General features: G+C 42.8%; 1 protein-coding gene across 1 annotated transcript in view; it reads left to right on the top strand.

Annotated features, from left to right (window-relative positions):
* msh3 (mutS homolog 3 (E. coli)) overlaps positions 1 to 22,490 on the top strand; it is a 209,193-nt gene that overhangs the window by 174,597 nt on the left and 12,106 nt on the right. Inside the window, 2 exon segments of the mRNA XM_052019597.1 lie at positions 5,924 to 6,047; positions 14,378 to 14,552. Of these exon segments, the coding sequence (XP_051875557.1) occupies positions 5,924 to 6,047; positions 14,378 to 14,552 (299 nt within the window).

The following is a 22,490-nucleotide window of genomic DNA, read 5'->3' as shown; positions in this document are numbered from 1 at the left end:
TGCATCTTTAACCTTTGTTATTGGTGAATTGGCATGGATGGTTCCTTTTGGGTCTATGGACTCCCTGTTTTCAATCACTTTAAGAATTTGAGTTGTGACATTTATTTAACATCCCTAACTGCCCAGTGAAGTCCGACAACACCTTCCCAAGTCAGGATGGAGTGTGACCTGCAGATGGTTGTGTACCCGCTGTCCATTTCCCCCACTGGCAGAAGGGAAGTGGCCTGGCCATCGAACCCTAGCCTGGCCTGACCAGTCTCTGTGTTGACTTCAGGTTAGGGTGTATCTGTTCAGGCTGTGCCTTGCTCTCTGAGTACATTAGCTTGGTGAGGATGATTTGCAGAGTAATGCTTTGTTCTTGATTAATATTCGGTATTTCATCCTTGGACAAACCAATAGCATATCTGAAATGATCATATTTATGGTGGTGGTCAGGTCTGGAAAACATTTTAAGAGTTTGGGTCAGGTTTTAATTTCACAGCTAAGCAGCCCTTCAGCAGAGGGAAATAAAGAAAAACAGATACTGGAATTCTGAAATGAAAGCACAAAATCTTGGTCAGGGAGCATCTGTGGAGCTGGAAACAGAGTTAATGTCTCTGTTCAGCAGTCAGGGTAATCTATTGCAGTCCATCCTGTGGATGGTACATTGCAGCCGGACTCCAGAGAGGATGAATGTTCATGGTGATGGTTAAGGAGCAAGTCGAGTGTCTGATTTTCTCGTGCATACTGTTGATCTTTCTGAGTGTTGGAATTGGATTCATCTGGCCATGTGGAGAGCATTTCAGCATACTCCTGGTGTGGCTTGTGAAAGATTTTGAGGTGGCAGGAGGTGAGGACTTGCAATAGGTTTACCCAATGTCTGACTTGCTTCTGTAGCCAATGTTTTTATGCAGCTGGGCCACTTAAATTTCTGGTGAATGGTAACCCCTCCCCAGCTCATTGACTAAGAGCAATTCAGTGATGATGGTGCCATTGAATTTTAAGGGTAAGTATTTAAATTCTCTCTTGTTCAAATGGTCCTTACCTGGCACTTGTTCTTTGTGAGAGTTAACTGTCCCTTTCAGCACGTTCCTGGTTATTTCCTCGGTCCGGCTGCCAGCAGACCAGGGCTGCTTTGTTTTGCTCTTTTTCAGTCATCTAGAATTTTTGATTCAGTTCAGCTGTAGGTGCAGATATAAAACTGGAAAAATGTTTCTCTACTGATCATTAACAATTTTCAACAAATTGAGTTTAACTGTAGAGAAATAAATATTTTTAAATGTTATTTTCAATAGCAAACTTCAAAAGGAACAATTTTATATTTTTGATTTTATTTCTAAATTGATAAGGAATAATAAAGCTTTTGTTGATTAACTTACTTTTAATCTCTCTGTTATATATTGTCAAGGTGACATTAACTTCCAAGTTGCACATTTGAGGACTTTGCAGAGCGATGCATTATTTTGAATAATAAAGCATCAATAATCCATTCTTTCCTGGTTTAAATTGTTAATCACCTTGTTTTTGATTGATGGTCTTTCTGACGTGTCAGTGAGGAGGGTGGGACTGAATAGGCTGCTGTTGGATGGAGTGGAGGGCAATCATTTCAAGAACAGAGTTGAAGTTGAGGAGGTCACCAAGGTGTTCCTTCAGTTGGCGCTGACTGCCTCCTTGTCCTTGACAAGTTCTTGGCTCTCTGGGTGTTTGAGCTGTAGATGGTCTTGGCTGCTGTGAAGAACCTGCACATGTCATGACTGTTACTGAGTTGTGGTCTCCTGGGCTCGCTCTCCCCACCACCTGTTCTTTAGTCACAGGTTTTTTTACCGGATGTCAGTGTTCAGGTGCCTATAGAGATGTATATTTTCCAATGTGGTAATTTCAAATCCAGGAATGCCTTGCATTTATGGTTAATTAGCTCCTGGATCTCGTGTCCATTCTCACCAAGCTGGTGGTGGGTCCCGGTAGACAGGGAAGACTTGAGCATGTTCTCAAAGATTCCTTGGGAAAAAATGCAACATCCCCAGCTGACTTCTGGGAATCCCTGATCTAAAACTGCTCAGATTGGAAGGCCCACATAACTGGCAGAAGAAGTGACACAAACTACCCAGTCACCGTCAGGCCCACCCTTATCCCGTCTGTGGTGGAGTCTGGGGCTTCCGCAGAGGCTCATCAATCGCCTCAAAACCCATAGGACCAGGATGGAAGCAAGTTCTATTGCTCTCGAGGGACCACTACAAAGAAACATTTAATACCTGGTTTTGTTGTCTATCACTAAGTATAGCCAGCTTAAGTTTATGAAAATTTTCATCGATATTTTGGAACAAACAAATATGAAATCCTAATTGATTGTAAAAGTGGACTCTCATTTATTATTTTCTGTATTGGTGTCGATTGATGTTTGTTGTTTAATACTAGAATGGCAAGTGTGAGGAAGGTTCTCTCATTAAACTGCATTTTGTAAGAAAAAAATTTTAACTTTGTCTTTCAAATTTAGTTGCATCATAACCATATAGTTTTTTTGAAGTGATCTTATTTGTGGTGATGCAAGTATTTTGTATTAAACATTAGGATCCTTGCCCAGATCCCTTGTCCTTGTTCTCTTCCAGGAGAAATCCAGAAGAAAGTACAATTAGCTTTGGATTTTTTAACCAGGGTCTGAAACTTGTCATTAAGTGTTTTCCTTCCACATAATGCTATTCACTGGGAATATACTTCATGAGTTTTAATTGGTGCAAAGTATAACTTCACTGAGAGTAATTATAGTTGAATAAGCTTTGACTTGCAGCTCAGTAGATTGTTGATGAGCCAGAAACTGCTCCCAGCAATGAACTGCTTGTGTTCACCGCTGATGTACATGGCAATTACAAGCTCAGCTTACTCTTGTGCCTTGCAGCTGCTCTTCCCCGGTAAGATGAATGGACTTGCTGTTCCTATGACATACTTAAGCTGACACAGATTTAGCAGGCACATTCCACAGAGGAAGTGCTGGGGAACTTTTGCAATTTTATTCTCCATTGCTGGACTCCATGAGAATGCACCTAGACTGGAGGAGAAGCGCCCTCCTCCTTGAGGGCGTAGGAACCAGTAAATCACCCATTAAATATTCATTAGTAACTAATTCTGCAAAAGGTACCTTTTTTTCCTAGTTTGAGCACACACTGGCCAATTTGGGAGGTATTAAAGTGTTGGAGCTTCCTTATGAAGGGTCCATGGTTTGCCAGCTGGTCCTTTAAATGTTGTCTCAGTGTTTCTTTTTGTGACTGTCAAATAAGGTTTAGCTTCCCAACCTGGAAGATCCATTTTATGTTGGGAAGTCTTGACGTACGGTGCACTTTAGGTGTACAACTATCACCGGGGAAATGTGCGATGCAGTAATGCAGATCTTGACAGGAAGTGCTCAGCCCAGTTCCGTGATTACACCTAGGAATGGTTGCTCACCCAACCTCAGGTTACACCAGTTTTAGCTTGCATGCAGCTGAAAAAAGCAGTGCGATAAGATCCCATTTCTAGGCATATAACTGGCAGCATTGTGATCAATATTAATGTATTGATAGGGATGTATTTCCATTGAACATCCTATGCAATGATACCAATGGCAGTAGAAACCACATTTAGGTTTTGCTAACAGGAGAGTTGGTCATTACTTTTGTTACAATTTTGTCCATACATCAGGTCAAAAATTCCTTTTTCACTTTGTTGCTGGATATGACTGTTCTTTAGATTACATTACTGTCCTCTGTCCTGCTGCTTCACTGGCATTATGTCATGGCTTCTATCTTCTCCCCAAAATCCACAAGAAGGACTGTCCCAGCAGACCTATTGTCTCCGCATACTCTTGCGCCACAGAGCTCATATCCTCGTACCTGGACACTATCCTGTCCCCCAGTCCAATGCCTTCCCACCTACGTCCGTGACACATCACACGCTCTCCAACTCTTCTATAGCTTTAAGTTCTCTGACATGCACAACCTCATCTTCACCATGGACGTCTAGGCCCTATATACCTCCATTCCCCATCATGATGACCTCACCACCCTCCGCTTCTTTCTTGACCAGAGGCAGAACCAGTCCCCTTCCACTAACACTTTCTTCTGCCTGGCTAAACTTGTCCTCACCCTTAACAACTTTACTTTTGATTCCTCTCACTTTCTACAGACCAAGGGCATAGCCATAGGCACTCTTATGGGCCCCAGCTATGCCTGCCGCTTCGTTGGCTACGTTGAACGGTCTCTGTTCCAAGCCTACTCCGGCCCTTTCTCTATTATATCGATGACTGCATTGGTGCCACCTCTTGCACCCGTGCTGAACTCGCCACTAATTTTCACCCTGCTCTCCAATTCACTTGGACTGTCTCTGACGCCTCTCTCTCCTTCCTCAGTCTTTCCATCTCCATCTCAGGAGATTCATTATCCACTGACATCTTCTACAAACCCACTGACACCCACAGCTACCTCGATTACAGCTCCTCCCACCCTGTCTCCTGCAAGGACACGATCCCTTTTTCTCAATTTCTCTGCCTCCGCCGCATCTGCTCCCATGATGAGGTTTTCCACTCCAGGACGTCCGAGATGTCCAACTTCTTTACTAACCGTGGCTTTCCTCCGGGTGCTCCAGTTTCCTCCCACATTCCAAAGGCGTACGGGTTAGGAAGTTGTGGGCATGCTGTGTTGGCGCTGGAAGCGTGGTGACATTTGCAGGCTGCCCCCAGAACACTCTACGCAAAATATGCATTTCACTGTGTGTTTCAATGTACATGTGACTAATAAAGATATCTGTGGTTGAGAGAGCTTGCATCCATGTCTCTGCCATTTCCTGCACCTCTGCTCTCACCCCCACCCTTCCCAGACCCAATAGGGATAGGGTCCCCTTGTCCTCGCATTTCATCCCACCAGCCTACATATCCAACACATCATTCTCCCCCACTTCCGCCGTCTCCAACAGGACCCCACCACCAAGCGCATCTTCCTCTCCCCACCCCTTTCTACCTTTCGCAGGGACTGCTCTCTCCGATACTCCCCAGTTCACCCCCCCCCCCCCCGTGAACTTTCCAGCGCCCCCACCATAGGTGCAATACCTACCCCTACACCACCTCCACCCAGGGACCCAAACAGTCCTTTCAGGTGAGACAGAGATTCACCTGCACCTCCCTTAATATCATCTACTGCATTCGGTGCTCCAAGTGTGGCCTCCTCTACATTGCTGAGACCAAACGCAGACTAGGTGACTATTTTGCAGAACACCTGTGTTCCATCGGTCACCGTGACCTGCATCTCCCTGTTGCCAGTCCTTCAACTCCCCCTCCCCCTCCATCACTGATATGTCAGTCCTCGGCCTCCTCCACTGCCAGGAGAATTCCAAGCACAAACTGGAGGAACAGCACCTCATTTTCTGTCTTGGGACCTTACAGCCTCACGGCATGGACATTGGATTCTCCCACTTTAAGTAAACCAAGTCCCCTCCACCCACCCCATCGTGCCTCTTCTTTTCTTCCCTTTCCTGGTCTATCTCTCTTTTTTCTCCTCACCATTTTTTTACTCTATCCTTTTCCTCCCCTCCCCCCCCTCCCCTCCCCCATGCCACCTGCCTCCTTACCTGTGACTCGGTGGATCTGCTCTCCCCTCCTCCCCCACACCTGCCCATCACTATCTCTTACCTGCATCTACCTATCACCACCTCGTGCCCACCCCCTCCTCCCCTCTTTTGTCCACCTATCACTGCTCTGCTTTTCCCTGCTATACATTGGGCTTCCCCTTTTCCGATCTTCAGTCCCAAAGAAGGATCCTGACCCGAAACGTTGACCGCCTGCTTTTCTCCACGGATGCTGCCTGACCTGCTGAGTTCCTCCAGCATCTTGTTGTTTTCATTACATTGTGGTTTTTTATGGAGGTCAGTAGTGCTGATTGTTCCAATATACTGTAATGAAGGATTGTAATTTTCCTTTCAGGTGAAATCCCTGACATTGTTTGTTACCCACTACCCACCCGTGTGTGAACTGGAGAAACTCCACCCACAGAATATCAGGAATTACCACATGGCTTTTCTGCTGAATGAGGAAGATGAAGGAAATGGTATGAATGGAAGTTTGGGAATGGGCATCGGGAATTTAGTTGTAATACTTTACATGTGGCTCTGTGATCCCACCTTTGAACCTTTTTATAACTTCTAGTTTACAGCAGCTCAAGAGACTGGGCCCATTAACAATAAAAACTTGCACATGGATACAGCTTTTTGAACGTGGAATAATGTCCAGAGCCCCTCCCTGGAAATGCCGTGCAGGTTTCTGAAGATGGGAACTTCTGTTTTTTAATATTTTGGGGAGATTTTCCCCAAAAAGATCTGCACTTCTGTTGTACAGTGTTATACCTGTGAAGGTTGTGATCTTTCCCATCCATGCCCCCGCCCCCACCGCCATCCCAGTCCTGCCCCCACCCCCACCCCTCGTCCCCACCATTGCCATCACTTGGGTTTTCAGAAGCTGCTATGAGCGATTATTATCACGGGCCATTTCAATATTTTGTTGGACAAGAGGAGACTTGTTTAACACTTCGGAGTTCACCAATTTCCAGCTCCTCCTGATGGTTTGCTCCACTAGAGTGCTGGCTTAGTGTTCACAGCTTATTGTTGGATGCTTATGGGGCCCAAGCCTGTCCACCCCATCAGTGATTGGTCGTAGAGCATGGAAACAGGTTCTTCGGCCCATCGAGTCCCTGACGTCCCTTCAGCCACCCACATTTTTTATTCTGATCAACTTGCTCATACACTAGGGGCAATGGATGGGGGCCAATCAAACTGCCAACCCAGGCGTCTTTTGGGAAGTGGGTGTCTTTTCAATATCACACGTTGAATTGGTATTTGTATTTCTGTGACTTTTTCGTGTCAGTGGGCTGTGGAACGAGCAGAATTAATATTGCACTAAAGAATTTCCGATTGATAGAGAAGAATTGAATGCATTGCCATAGCTTGTGTTCTTGTTTTTTTAATGTCTGTGGCTCCATATATTTGGGTAACTAGAACAACCATTGCTTTGATGTCCTAAGATTCTTTTAAGCTGTGAGAAATTAAGAAAGCATTATTTACTTCGCAGTACTGGACGTTAATTCCACACTAACATATGCCTATAATGTCCTTCCAACATACTCTTTTTGCCGTTCTCACAATTTGTGAAATATTATAATGCTTTCTTCTCATTTTTATCTGAAAATGTCGGTCATTTTGTGTGTAAGGAATGGCGTCGCTGGTGAAAAGTATAAAAGGACAACCTGTGTGAACACAAAGTTATTTCAGGAGCATGGATCAGCACCTACTGCGGCCACAACATCCTGTGTACATTGCGAGCATCAGAATGAACTGCAGACGATCAGAGGAAGTGGCTAGTGCCACAGCTGGCCTTTTGTTATTTACTTAGTTGTGGGATGTGCCCTTTCCATATTGGCTTTGAGAAGTTGGTGATGAGCCATTGCAGCACTTCTGGGAAAGAGACTCGCGTGGTGCTGTTGAATGGGACTCGGGACCTAGAGCCAGTGATGAAGAAGAAACAATTCTGTATTCCCAGGCCAGGATGGTGTGTAACTTGGGGATCTTGCCTGTGCTAGTGTTCCCGTATGGTCGCTGCCCATTTGTCTCCTGGTGTGAGTGAGCACAGACACGTTGCAAACCCTGGGCTGGTAATTGCACTGCATTTAGTGGATGGTGTGCACTGGAGACACAATGTCTCCATTCACAGAACCTGGAATATATACAGTTTCAAAGATTCAATTTGAGTGTGTCAGTAATTTCAGAATCCTCTAAAGCAAAATGCTGCTGATGTTGGAATTCCTAATTAAAAATAAAAACTGATAGAAAATTCTCAGCAGGTTATCCACAAAGTCTTTCCAATATTTGAAACGTATTGCTTGCTTAATTGTTAAATCATAGGTTACATCTGACTTAAAGAAAATGGAGATGCAGATAAGAGAAGACACTGAAAATTGACGTTTGCATTTACAATAGTTCTGAACTAGACGGTGCATGTTGTTGATTAAGGGGAACTGAACAACAGTAGATTTTTGTTCATTTGCACAAATTAGCCAGTGTAGTCACAGTAATGAGGTTCAAGTGAAATGGTGTCATAGACTAATTCCAGTAAATTCATCCTTTGGGCAAAGCAATAGTTGCTTCATGACACAATTCTGGGATGGGCATTCAGAATTAATAGCCTGTGATTGTACCAGAGAGAGTGCAGAGGAGATTCGCCAGAATGTTGCCTGGATTGAAGGGCCTTAGTTCTGGGGAGAGGTTGTATGGGCTTGTTTTCCCTGAAGCAAAGGATGCTGAAGGGTGACCTGATAGAAGATTATGAGGAACATAGGGTGATGGTCGAAATCCATGGGAGGGATATCAAAAACAAAAGAAGGCACAGGTTTAAGGTGAGGGGAAGGAGTTCTGAAGGGGATCTGAGGGGTACGTTTTTAAGCAGAGAGTGGTTGATGTCTGGAATGTGCTACCAGAGGAGGTGGTGGAGTCAGCTTCAATTACTGTGTTCAAGAGGCATTTAGACAGAGGCAAAGAAGGATATGATCCTCTTGCAGGCAAATGGGGTAAGTGTAGATCGTTGAAAGGCTCGATGGAGACACAGGAGATGGCAGGTGCTGAAATCTGGAGCAACACACAACCTGCTGGAGGAACTCAGCGGGTCAAACAGCATCTGTGGGAGGAAAGGAATTGTCGATGTTTCTGGTCGATGCTTGATGGGCAAAAAGGTCAACATGGACGTGATGAACCGAAGGGCTAGTTTCTGTGTTGTACAACTGTTACGCGATGGGCGGAAGGGCCAGTGTCTGAGTTGTACAACCTTTACGACCATGGCTCTCATCTTAGTTTTTAAATCAGACTGCCCATCTAACAGCACGTATCATGGATCTTTAGTGATCGGCAGGAAATAATTATGACAATGCGTTCTACTGTTATTCAGGAAGTAAATGCTTGGCCAAAGAGGTTGGTTTTAATGAGCTTGAAAGAGGAGAACAAGGCGGGTTAAAGAATGAAAAGATGGTGTCTTATTTTGCCCTTTTACAATTCAAGGAGGTTCCAAAGTGCTGTATAGCTGGTGGGTATACCTGAAGAGTAGTCATTGCTATTATGTTGATAACATAGCAACCAATGTGCACACGACAAGCTCCACAAACAGCAATGTGACAATAAATAACCGAGGTTTTAGTGATGGCCAGGAGAAGTGATGGCCAGGTCGACACTGCTAATGGCCCTGCTCTTCAAAATTTGCAATGATCTCATTTACATCCACTTGATAGAGATACCACCTCATATGAGCGATGGCATTTCCAACAGCACAACACTGCCTCAGTTCTGCGTTGGAGAGTTAACACAGATTTCTGTGCTGAGCACTCGAGTGGGAATTAAACACTCAATCTTCTGATTGAAAGAAGAGTGCTTCCAACTGAGCTGTGGCTAATATCTCAGGAAGGGAATTACAAATGTTGGGGCATGGGCAGCTGAAGATACTGCTGGCAGGGATAGACTGAGGAGATTCAGGACATGCAACTGACCAGAATTGGAAGAATGCAGAGGTCTCGTGGACTGTATGGTCCTAAAAAGTTGTAAAGATAAGCGGGATGAGACCACAATGGGATATGGACACCCCAGATGAGAACCTTAGATCTGAGCAGTTGCTGGGTTAGAACCAAATGAGGATAGAGTACACATGGGAGATCTTTTGTAACTGATAGATTTCGGAATCATTGTAGATGCTGGAGATCATAAGGTCAGGCAGCATCAGTGGAGAGAGAAACAGTAATTATTTCAGGTGGATGACCTTCTATTTTAAAAGAAAAAGTTAAGTTTTACATGTTGTTGGAGTGGATACTATTCCTTGCAAGAGTCTCGATTGGAGACGTTTCAAATTTTAATTGTGTACAGCTCAACAATTCCCCAATTTATCATGTGATGTTGACGTAGTGCACTTTGTACTGCTGCACATGGTGGAAGGTGCCAGGTGGACAAAGAAGCAGAGAATTCCTGGTCCTTCTACCGTGGAGAATGTCCTAGGACAACAAAAAGAAGTGTTGAAGGTAAAGCAGAATTAGGAATTGCTTCTTGTAGGCTGTTGAATAGGTACCAACTTCTGGATCAAGTTTTCTTTTAAATTGGTAAATTGGTTTATTATTGTCACGTGTACCCTGAGGTACGGTGACAAACTTTGTTTTACCATCCATACGGATCATTTCGTTACATCAGTGCATCGAGGTAATACAGGGGAAAACAATACAGAATGCAGGATAAAGTGTTACAGTTACAGAGAAAGTGCAGTGCAGGCAGACGATAAAGTGCAAGGTCATAAGGAGGTAGATTGTGAGGTCAAGAGTCCATCTTATCGTACTAGGGAACTGTTCAATAGCCTTATAATGATTACAGTTTACGTTTTTGTTGTTCCAGCCTATTCTTTATTTCTCCCTCTGATCCAGAATTGTAGCAACAGTTTCATATGGTGATTCCAGTTCTACTTGACTCCATTCCCAATGGCAGAAGCAGCCAGCAACGTGGAGCATTATAGCAAGCAGCAGTTGGCCAGTCAGTGGTCTGGGAAGGGAGTAGTGTTCAAAGGATGGATTCCAGGACAGCAGAGTTCCAGGCCCTTGAGCCCAGAGATTTAAAAAGTAAAGTAGGCCAGAAACGACTACAGCTGTTAATGATAAGTGATTGTCTAGTAGTTTTGTACATTGCACTGGTTGATCAAATAGTACGCAGAAGAGATAGGTTAGCAATACCTCTTTCAACAGATAATATGGTTTGAACTAGTGAAGTTTGCATGGGTCCATTTAATGTTGCAATGAAAGAATCGATAATACTTATAACAGGATTATTTTTAACAGAAGGCTGAATTAGAATAAATGCAAAATGCCAGAAAATGTAAAAAAAAAGTCAACCATATATTTTATGTTAGAGAAAATTATTATTAATTTTGTTTAAAATGATGCTCCAAGCTGAGAGTTACTTGCTAACATGGCATTACTCCAGCCTCTGGCCTGGCTGTAAGATAATGCGATTTGGTCTCTGAGCACATTGAAGTGTGGAGATAGCTTAACTCTTGTTTGGGATCCAAGTGCCTCTCCTCCCTTTTACACTTGGATTAAGGAGCCAGCCTCTGTAGGGATACTCTGATCTACTTTATCCATATCATATGACAATGCAAGAAATACGAGCAGGGCTTGCATGCACTGCAGGTCAATGAGATCATGGTTGTATGGTTCTAAAAGGTTGTATGGATGAGAGGGATGAGACCACCAGATGAGAATTTTAGATTCGAGCAGTCGCTGGGTTGGAACCAAATGAGGTGAGAGCATTTTACCTCAACAGCACATGTGGCCTATCCCCTTGATTCTTCTAATATCCAGACATCTATTTATCTTGGCTTTGAAAGCAATCAATGACTGTACTCCAAAGATTCACACACTTTTTGAATGCAGAAATTTCTCCTTATTTCAGTCCTAAATTGTCTACCCCTTGTTCTGAGATTGTGAGCCATAATTCTGGACTCCTCAGTCAAGGGAAACATCCTTTCCATATCTACAGTGCCAAGCCAATTAGGTATTTTGTATGTTTCAATGAGGTCACCTCTCGTTCTTCTAAACTCCAAAAGATAAGGGATATAGCCTACTTGACCACTCTGCGTGTGAGACTCACGATGGCAGGAATCTATCCAGTGAATCTTTGCTGCATTCCCACTGCACAGTGATATCCATTTTTAGTAAGGAGGCCGGAACTGTACACAATACAGGTCTGCTCTTACCAAGGCTGCATATAATCATACAAGACTTCTTTAATCTTGTACTGTAGCAGAAAAGGCCAACATACGAATCACCTTTCTTCCTCTGGTGCACCAGCATGTTGGCTGTCTGTGACTTATGTACATGGACACCTTGGCCTTTTTGAACATCAATCTTTCCCAGTCTCTTTCACCATTTAAAAACAAAACTCAAGTGTCTTTACTGATGAAATGGATGCCATGTTGCTGCTCACTAATTCAGCTGGAAGTCTCTTGGCATCCTTATCACCACTCATATTTCTGCTGGCTTAGGGTCATCAGTATTACACCTGCTCCCCTGAGCCAAGTCATCACCAGAGATAGTCAATAGTTGGGGCTCAGTCCCTCACCTGTCACATTCTGCCAATCCAGGCAAGACCCATTTATTCCTAATGTTTCTTTTCTATCTTTTAACGTGAGCAAATCCCGTTATCAGTTACCCACACTGAAGTGACCATCACCAATGCCCATAATCCCGGTATCAGCTACCCACACTGAAGTGACCATCACCAATGCCCATAATCCCGGTATCAGCTACCCACACTGAAGTGACCATCACTAATGCCCATAATCCCGGTATCAGCTACCCACACTGAAGTGACCATCACCAATGCCCATAATCCCGGTATCAGCTACCCACACTGAAGTGACCATCACCAATGCCCATAATCCCAGTGGAAGAATCCTAGACTTCGGTAGTTTGGTATAGCTGTGATCCCTGTTACCCAAGTTAACTCCCACACTGAATGATAGGTGAGTGGGAGGATTATGTCTCTGTTGTCTGGTGCAGTTCCACCTAGCTAAATGAAATGGAACTGATATATTAACCTCTTCCTGAAGCATCATCTTGTTTAATCACTTTGTAGCTGTGACAATTCTTCCCATTTTGTTAATAATCAGTGGGACTAGCAGAGGAACAGGAAATCTTCTTGTGGAGGGAAAGGGCATATCCGAGGTATTGAACGAGTACCTTGAAGCTGTCTTCAGGATAGAAGAGGATGAAGACATCGTAGTAAAGTGGGGAGTAGAGATATTGGTAGGATTAAAAATAGGTGCATTATTTCAGGGGTTGTTGTAAGGCCTTAAATTTGCCAGCGTTTGCAGGGGCTTGTAGGCACATCCTTAAAGTTATGAAGCAATCGTGGACGTGCACTCATCGCCTCACAACGTTACTGGAGATGGGGCCTGTGCTCGGTTTGTCTACCTTGCATCTGTCCAACTTCCTCAGATCTAGCAAGTCATCTAGAGAAGAGGGGTGGTATCCTATGGAGCTAGCAGAAGCTCTGATCACCATCCTTCGAATCTTCTTGCTTATGGCAGTAGTGCCTGAAGATCCGTGTTGTTTCTCATTCAGGAAAAGGATTGGCAATTGGATGTGTACTTAATGGGGTCTAAGCTGCTGGGGTTAGGTGGAGAAATTGGAGTGTGAAATTAAATTGAGAAACAGAAGGCTGCAAGGCACCAGAGTATTCTGTGATTCTGACAACACAGGCAATCATGAGGCAGCAAGAGTGAGTATGTAATGAGGAGATCACTTTTCTAAATTGCAGAAAGCTGTTCCATTATTTTGAAGTGAACATCCCGACTGATTACTTAGTTATGAATGAATATCTGGTACAAAGTATGAGAAACTACAAATAAAGTAGATATTTCAGAGTAATCTAGAAAATAATGAAAAAAATAAATTTAAAATTGTTCTGATGAGTGGTTTTGAACCTGAAATGTTAAACCTGTTTTTCTTTCCACAGACGCTGCCTGACCTGCTGAGTGTTGGCAGCATTTTTCATTTTTATTTCAGATTTCCAGCGTCTGCAGTTTTTAAAAAATTTTAAACCTGAAAATTAATCAATCAGGAAGAATTTAATTATTTTTAAAAAAATAAATATTTGGAATTAGCTGTAGAATGGGAAAGATAAAAAAATGTTAGAAACAAAATACAACAATCAAAGGGTTAAGGTACGAGACCGATGAGGGCCACTGCGGGTGAGTGGTTCTTTATAATTTGCTTGTGTTTATACATGGGAGCAAAGTGAATAATACCTTGATTTTAATGTGATCTCTTTTAATTTGCCTGTGACCAAAATGGTGTAGACAAAAAACATTTAAGGCACCATGCTGCACATCAACCATCTAGTGAGTCCAAAAGGTTGATAATAACACATTGTACATGCTACTTTCTGGTAGGGTTAGATTTAAATGTTTCTTTCCAGTTTCAGTACAGTTTCCCTTGCAGCAGTTGCATAAATAAGATAGATGTGGTTGCAAAATGATGTCTGCTAATTAAAATACCAATGTAGTATAAAATTAAATGTGCATATACAAATCCTGTGGGGAAACCTGAGAACCTGGATCAGTAAGGTTTTGGAGTCTGACTGAGTTTGCTTTGCATGTGTGTGTAAAATGTGTGTAGCTTTCATCAAAAATCTTCTGTTAAAGAGTGGTGGTAGAGGAAGTGGTTTTATTCCTTTTTATTCTACACGTACATGGAATATGTTTTTTTTTCTGACACCGAAAGAATTGTTCACTCCTTCATGCCAGCCATCTGCTTTAATCATTGGCCCAGGAGAGCATTAATTGACACATGCCCTTTTAATCCTCCAGGATCTGTGGAGGAACTGCAACCTGAATCGATCACATTCCTCTATCAGCTGACTGAGGGGGCTGCTGCTCGCAGTTATGGCCTGAATGTTGCGAGACTAGCAAGTATTCCCGAGGAAGTGTTAAAGAAAGCCACTCAGAAATCCAAAGAGCTGGAAGGCTTGATGAATACAAAGAGGTATGATGATCTTGACATTGTGGAAGGTTAAAGGTAGCTCATAGAACTCCACCAAGTGCCTTTACAAATTATTTTAAATCTTAAGCTTTTAAAAGTCTCGCACTGATTTTGGGGTTAAGCACCCTGTTCCCTAAATTCCATTTACTTCTATCCATTTGACACACTACCTCAAGATAACAGTTTTACAAAACTGTTTATTTAATTTTGAAATTCATGATGATTTACGACTTTCTTGAACTTTTCTCGCAATGTTTTAGCAGCTTTTTGTAACTCTGTTCTCAATCTCCTGTTCACCTAGCACCACACAGACAATGTCAATATACCTGACTTCTATTCAGTTGCACATTTGAGTTTAAATGGGACAGCTGGTTGGCTGAAGTGGAAAACCGACATAAAAGTTATATAATTTCACAGCACAGGAAAGGACCAATTGGCTCATTTGTGTCTTCACCAGTTTAATTACAGAGAAATCCACGTAATCTTTTGTTTTGTCTTTCCCCATTTTCTTGAAGATTTCTTTTACAAATGTAGATCCATTTCCATTCATGTTCTAATGTGGATTTATCAACCACTGCTGACTTCTTTTATATAAAGAAACCTGTATTCTTACAGAGTCTGGCATTAAAAGCATCTCTCTGTATTTTGACAGTGTTCTTAAATTTATAATGTCTAGTTCTCAGAAATTATTGGAAATTTCCCTACTAACCTGTATCAAAACAGTTCATAACATGAAGATTTCTATTCTACCTGCTTTGAACTTCTTGACACTAATAAAAAGAATCCTAGTTTTTGTAGGCTTTCCTCCTTTTCCGTTGTACATATGGACAAGGCTAACTCTGGATGTCCATTTCTGTGACCACTGAAGTGAGTGGTTTGTAGGCCACTTCAGAGTCAACCATGGTGCTAAAGTCGTACGCCTCTGAGATGGGGAGAAATTCCTACTACCTGCCTATCTATGCCCCTCATGGTTTTGTGTACCTCTGCCTGGTCACCCTCAGTATCCTCTTCTCCAAGAAAGACAAACCCAGTCTATCCAGTGTCTCCTCATAACTAAAGCACTCCATCTCGGGCAACATGCTGCTGAATGTCCTCTGCACTGACTCCAGTGAAATCACATCCTTCCGTGAATGCAGCAAACAGAACTGTACACAGTACAGTAGCTGTGGCCCATCCAATGTTTTATAAAATTGTATCATCATCTTTTGTCTTCGTTAGCCAGAGCACAGAATACAAGTGTCCCGTGTGCCTACGTGTGCTACCACCTTCAGGGACGCTGAGGTCCCCCTGCCCGGCCCTGCCCTTGTTGGTCCTCATAGTGCATCACCTTGTACTTATCAGAATTAAACTCCATCTGACAAAGCTCTGCCCATCTTCCCAACTTCTCAGTGTCATCCTGTACTGTAGAACACTACAGCATAGAAAACAGGCCATTCGGCCCTTCTAGTCCATGCTGAGACTTTATTCCGCTAGTCCCATTGACCTGCACCCAGTCCATAACCCTCCAGACCTCTCCCATCCATGTATCTATCCAATTTATTCTTAAAACTTAATAGTGAGCCCGCATTTATCACATCAGATGGTAGCTTGTTCCACACTCCCACCACTCTGAGTGAAGAAGTTCCCCCTAAACCTTTCCCCTTTCACCCTGAAGCCATGTCCTCTCATACTTATCTCTCCTAGTCTAAGTGGAAAGAGCCTACTCGCATTTACTCTGTCTATACCCCTCATAATTTTGTAAACCTCTATCAAATCTCCCTTCATTCTTCTCCGCTCCAAAGAATAAGGTCCTAACCTGTTCAGTCTTTCCCTGTAACTCAACTCCTGAAGACCCGGCAACATTCTAGTAAATCTCCTCTGCACTCTTTCAATCTTACTGATATCCTTCCTATAGTTAGGTGACCAGAACTGCACACAATACTCCCAAATTTGGCCTCACCAATGTCTTATACAACCTCACCATAACATCCCAACTCCTATACTCAGTACTTTGATTTATGAATGCCATGATGCCAGAAGCCTTCTCTACAACCCTGTCTACCTGTGAGCCGCAGTTATCCTCATTATCAATAGAACCACCAATTCTTTTGTTATCTGCAAAATCACAAGCCGTACTACTTGTGTCATGTTAAGATGGTTAATATATACAAGCCTAACAGTAAGTGTCCCAGCATCAATCCCTGTGGTACACCATCGGCCAAGCTTTCGATCACAGCACTCCTCCACCTGCTTCTACTACCAAGCCAATTTTGGATCTATTTTGCCACCTTGTCCTGAGGAAGTTGGAACTGCTCAGAGGAATTCCTGCAGTGATGTCCCAGAGTTGAGATGATTGACCTTCAGCAACCACAGCCATCTTCCTTTTTGTGAGGTATGATTTCAACCATTGCAGTACTTTCCCTTTGATCCCTACTTGTTTCAGTTTTACCAGGGCTTCTGATGCCCCACCTGGTCAAATGCTGCCTTGATGCTAAGGGCCGTCACTCTCACCTCACCTCTGGAATTCAGACCTTTGAAATACAGTTAAATGATTGCAGTTATTGAAAATCAAGGGATATGGGGATAAGGCCGGAAATTGGGGCTAGAAAGGAATAGTTGTTTTTTTCTCATGGACGTTCCCCCATTTCTCGTTTTTTCTTTTTCCTTTTCTTTGGAGCAGACTCGATGGGCCGAATGGCCTACTTCTGCTCCCTTGTCTTGTGATCTTGTGACATTAAATTTGAATACATTTATTAAAGATGTGTAAATTTATTAAACACAATAAAATAATTAATATGGTAAAAGTCAAAGTACATGCTTTCAATGCTTTTTCCACCTTGGTCGATAACCCCCCCACTCGGATGATTGGGGATGGTTGGACACACCAACGATGACTGGAGTAAAACTGCAGGGTTACACGTGGATTGTATCCAGCTCCTCAATCGGTAGGATGAGGGGCCAAGTCTGGGCTGAGCACCGAGTGCAGCAGTGGAGTGGGAAATCAGATGTGCTGATATTTGATCTCCAGAGCATTCCACGCTGCAGTCTGTAGACACAAGTCGAAGTACACTGATGCTAGCTGATGCTTTTGTACAGAACCAGCCACCAGCAGAATTTGACCCTCAGTTACTGGATAGCATGCTGTAGTTACTGCACACAGTACATTTTCACATAGAAATTTCAGTCTATTTAGCAGTTGTGTTGCCACAGAATATATTCAATGTTGCTTGTCATTGTTAATATGTAAATTACTAAACAAATGTGATAAGGATTAAAGACCCATGAATTATGAAACACCACAAGTTGTTAATGCTGTGCACTGCCACATTTTCAGCCTTGTGAAAACAGCAGCTTGCTCTCATCCTCCCTGTGAGTTTCATGAAGCTGCAGATTTACCAGGTTAAATTACCAATTTTCTGATGGAACTTTATCCATAAAATAGCATTCAACCACTCTGCCCCTACCCCCTTTCTGCCCCCAATTTACCTTTCTTTTCTGTCAACACTGTTGTTCCTTTCTCATTCCTTAGAACTTGTTGGTCAAGAATATAAATTGTTGATCCCACTGATCACCCAGGATCTAGAGGGCCATTCCCTTATCAGCTTGAAGGTAGCTGACCAGGACACCTAGTGAACTACCCTGCTGCAGCAAATCTTTTATGGGTTAATAGTAACTGAAAGGGTTTTATTTGCTGTGATATTTTTTCGTGATTTCTAAACTGGGAAGACTGCTTAATTCATGAAACACCATGTAACTCTGCTATTAGTATTGCATGTTAGTGCTCGATGGTTAGTGAAGCTCGAGTTACCTGTAAATATTTATTTAGTAGTTGAGATTTCAGTGTTCTCAACAGCAATCAAAATGTAATGAAGAAGAAAAACACGATGATGCTGGAGGAACTCAGCAGGCCAGGCAGCATCCGTGGAGAAAAGCAGGCGGTCAACGTTTCGGGTCAGGACCCTTCCTCAGGACTGAAGATAGGAAAAGGGGAAGTCCAATATATGGGGGGAGGCGGGGTGGGCACAGAGTGGTGATAGGTAGATGCAGGTAAGAGACAGTGACAGGCAGGTGCGGAGGTGGAGGGGAGAGCAGATCCACTGGGGGATGGGTCCAAGGTAAGGAGAGAGGAGAGAAAGGGGCTAGGGAAGGGAAGAGGCACGGTAGGGTGGTGGGGATTACCTAAAGTAGGAGAATTCAATGTTCATGCCGTTAGGCTGCAAGGTTCCAAAACAGAAAATGAGGTGCTGTTCCTCCAGTTTGTGCTTGGAATTCTCCTGACAGTGGAGAAGGCCGAGGACTGACACATCAGTGATAGTGTGGGAGGGGAAGTTGAAGTGACCGGCAACGGGGAGATGCAGATCACAGTTTCGGACAGAGCACGTGCTATCACTGATGTGTCAGTCCTCGGCCTCCTCCACTGCCAGGAGAATTCCAGGCACAAACTGGAGGAACAGCTCCTCATTTTCTGTCTTGGGACCTTGCAGCCTAACGGCAGGAACAGTGAATTCTCCCACCTTAGGTAATCCCCACCCTCCTTCCCCACACCCCCCCCCCCCACCCCCCCCCCCCCCCCCACCGTGCTTCTTCTCATCTTCCCTTTCCTAGCCCCTTTTTTTTCCCTCTCTCTCCTTACCTTTGACCCATCCCCCGGTGGATCCGCTCTCCCCTCCTCCCCCACGCCTGCCTATCACTAACTCTTACCTGCATCTACCTATCACCACCCTGTGCCCACCCCGCCTCCCCTCTTTTGTCCACCTATCACTGCTCTGCTTTTCCCTCCCATATATTGGGCTTCCCCTTTTTCTATCTTCAGTCCTGAAGAAGGGTCCTGACCCCAAACGTTGACTGCCTGCTTTTCTCCACGGATGCTGCCTGGCCTGCTGAGTTCCTCCAGCATCATCGTGTTTTTCACCTAGATCTGCAGTCCTTTGTTTCTCTAGTCAAAATGTAATGTTGAAATTACATCACCTGTTTCTGTTCTTGTGTAATAATGAAGACTGGCATTGGACATGGAAGTGATTCTGCCAGAAGAGCTGCACTGTAGTTTGCATACACACAGCTTGAAGGAATAATCTGTTATTAGTTTGTAATGTCTGCAGTATTCAATAAGTTTAAGCACATTTCAGATTTCTGTAACAGTTAGGCTTGTTCAATTATTGTTTTATTCTGTTTGATTAAAGACATTACACATCATATCCACAAAATGTTTAGCTGACCTTCTATTTCCAATGTAGGAAGACAGATTATCATTAAGTACTTTTTTGTTGTTCAAGGGTCTCCATTTCTATGAAAAATCACAACTGTGTCATCTAAATGAGGCCAAAAGATCTCCAGCACTAAAGCTCCCCAAACTCAATTGTAACTAAAATAAAAATTCCCTATGCATCACATAAACCATTATCATAGACTCTCTAGCACTGCCAATTCTCACTAATGAACAACTGGTAGACATCTTAATAAGCAGTCACTTTGGAAATTGAATACGCCCTCGCTGAGATCCCTTCACACTGGGATCGTTAAACATCTACCTGATTAGCACCTCCAGAGACAGCAGTCCACAGGGAAAGAATTAGACGATAAGTCAAAAAAACTAGAATTATATTGCTGCACAACAAAATAAAACTTGCGTAAGCACAATGTGAATTAGTAGGTCTGAGAGAGAGAAATGGTTTTACTCTTGAAAGAGTCCTACATGCCACTTGCTCTTGAATTATTCAGTACCTTTGCTCATGGGTCAAATTCTATATTGAATATGTGTAAGATCTTAAGCTTAAACAAGAACAGAGGCTTATTCTCAGTTACTTTAAGCAGTCACGTTCTGGTCCCAGTTTTTTCATACTTGAAAGAAGGGATCAGACTACACCACATGTTTATTTAAGGGCACTGGTCTGTTGAAACTTTTGACTCTTCTCATAAGTCGATGAGAAGCAATCACTATCAAACCCTTGGTGAGGAAGATTTTCCCTATTGTATTTCTCTAAAATTATTTCATGTGCTAACAAGGTGTACTACAGAGTTTGCTAATAGAGACACATGATGTCAAGGGATCTGGTCAATTACTGTACATTGTTTTTGCTTAAAAAAATAATCCGGTAAGCTTACGCTTTTACTTCCACTCTTCTGCCATTCGGAAGAGGAGGGTCATACTGTTCAAAATCTCAAGTTTGAAATTCCACAAAAACAACCTTTCAAGTGATCCCCACATGGATGGTGAAAGTGATGATCTGGATACAGCAGCTCTTTCACGCTTCCAACAACACATTCATTTCTAACTCCAGCTGCTGTCTGTGTGCACTTGCACTTTTCCCAGTGACCACCTGGTTTTCCTCCAGTACTCTGGTTTCCTCCCACATTCCAAACATGCTGGTTGTTAGCTTAATGGGCTACTGTACATTGACCCTTGTGTAGAAGGGTAGTAGGAGAATTGGGGGTTGGAAATGGGGTAGAGGGAAATAAGTCAGAGAGTGGGATTGATGGGCTCTGAGAGCAGGCATAAACTCAATGGACCAAATACTCAATGTTGTTACGAAATATGACTATTATCTATAACTATCCAAGAGGCAAGGCCACTTCCACAGAGCTAATAGGAATTTCTTACATTTTCAAATGCCTTGTTCATAGTAAAAATATCTATTTCAATCTGTCCTCACCCAAGATGATGATGGTATTCTAGACTTGGATGGTTTTCATGTTAGCTAAAAGATTAAGCTCACCAGAGCAACTGTAGTGAAAAATGAACCAGTAGAATTTGCCATTAAAATACACATGCTTTAAAAAGCCGATATCTCCCTGATTTGGAATTGATGTTGAAGAATACATGCTTGTATCTAAGGATGTCATCAGACCATCTTTAGTTTCATGAATGCTGAGCCTATCTCCCTATGACAAGAGAGAGAACACATTTAGAATAGTTAAAAGAAATGTGTTATTTCATAGGGAGGTATTTAAAGAGTGTAGATCTGTTGTGCAGTGTAGTGCATTGCTGTCACTGACAGATGCAGAGTAATCTGCTGCTAGGTATTAAAGTATTAAATGCTAGATAAACTGATTCAGCATTCTGGGACAAAGCACAATTTTAAAATAAAACAAAATTGAAACTAGTTTTTTTTAATCAATCAACATTTAGTTTGTTCTGTTAATGGAAGTGCAGTGCATAAAATGTCAAATCAAAATTCATTTCATTTTAATGTAATTTGACTCCTACCATGAATCCAATTTTGGTAAATGACACTACTGAAGATTCACCAGTCTGAGGCAATGTTGATGATATTATCCACCCCAAGTTGTTTTCTTCCAGCCAAAGTAATGCACTGGGCTACCACCTTTTACCATAGCCCCCAAGATGTTCCGAGATTATCAGTTCTGAAAATTGTGTTTTGAAGGAATTGGTGCCTTGCAATAGTGAAATGTGTGTCATTTGAAAGTGATCACCCATGATGTAAGGTATTCGAAGGTAATCTAGCTATAAAAGATAGGAATGTAAATTTGTGGAATCCCAGGAGTATCACAGGCTCTGTTTCTGACTTAGAAGTTAGAGGTCACACTAAAGAATCCATTAGTTGAAACTGTAAATTGAAATGACACCAAGCCATGACACAACAAGCGTTATTCTGGCACAGTTTTCTTACATGATCAATATCCAAATGAAAGCTTAATGGAGTGAGAATTTTTCAATATCTCTCTGTTAAGTGCTGGGTCCAAAACTCTTTGATCCTGGAATGTTACGATGAATGGGGAGAACCCCAGCCCTCTCCCGTGGAGATGTGGATGATCAGATCATGATAGGTTCTGCAAGTTTGCATGAATATAGTTTTATTGAATAAGCTATTATTAAGGAATAAACCACTGTTGTTTGAATATTTGTAGGGATTCCTGGTCATGCCTCCACCAGTAAGCCATTCACAGAATTGGAGCAATACAGCACGGAAACAGGCCCTTCAGACCATCTCATCCGTGCTGACC

Source organism: Pristis pectinata, chromosome 7, assembly GCF_009764475.1.
Source record: "Pristis pectinata isolate sPriPec2 chromosome 7, sPriPec2.1.pri, whole genome shotgun sequence".
NCBI classification, from domain to species: Eukaryota; Metazoa; Chordata; class Chondrichthyes; order Rhinopristiformes; family Pristidae; genus Pristis; species Pristis pectinata.
Note: the sequence above shows the minus strand (reverse complement) of the source record. Positions and strands in the feature narration are given on the sequence as shown.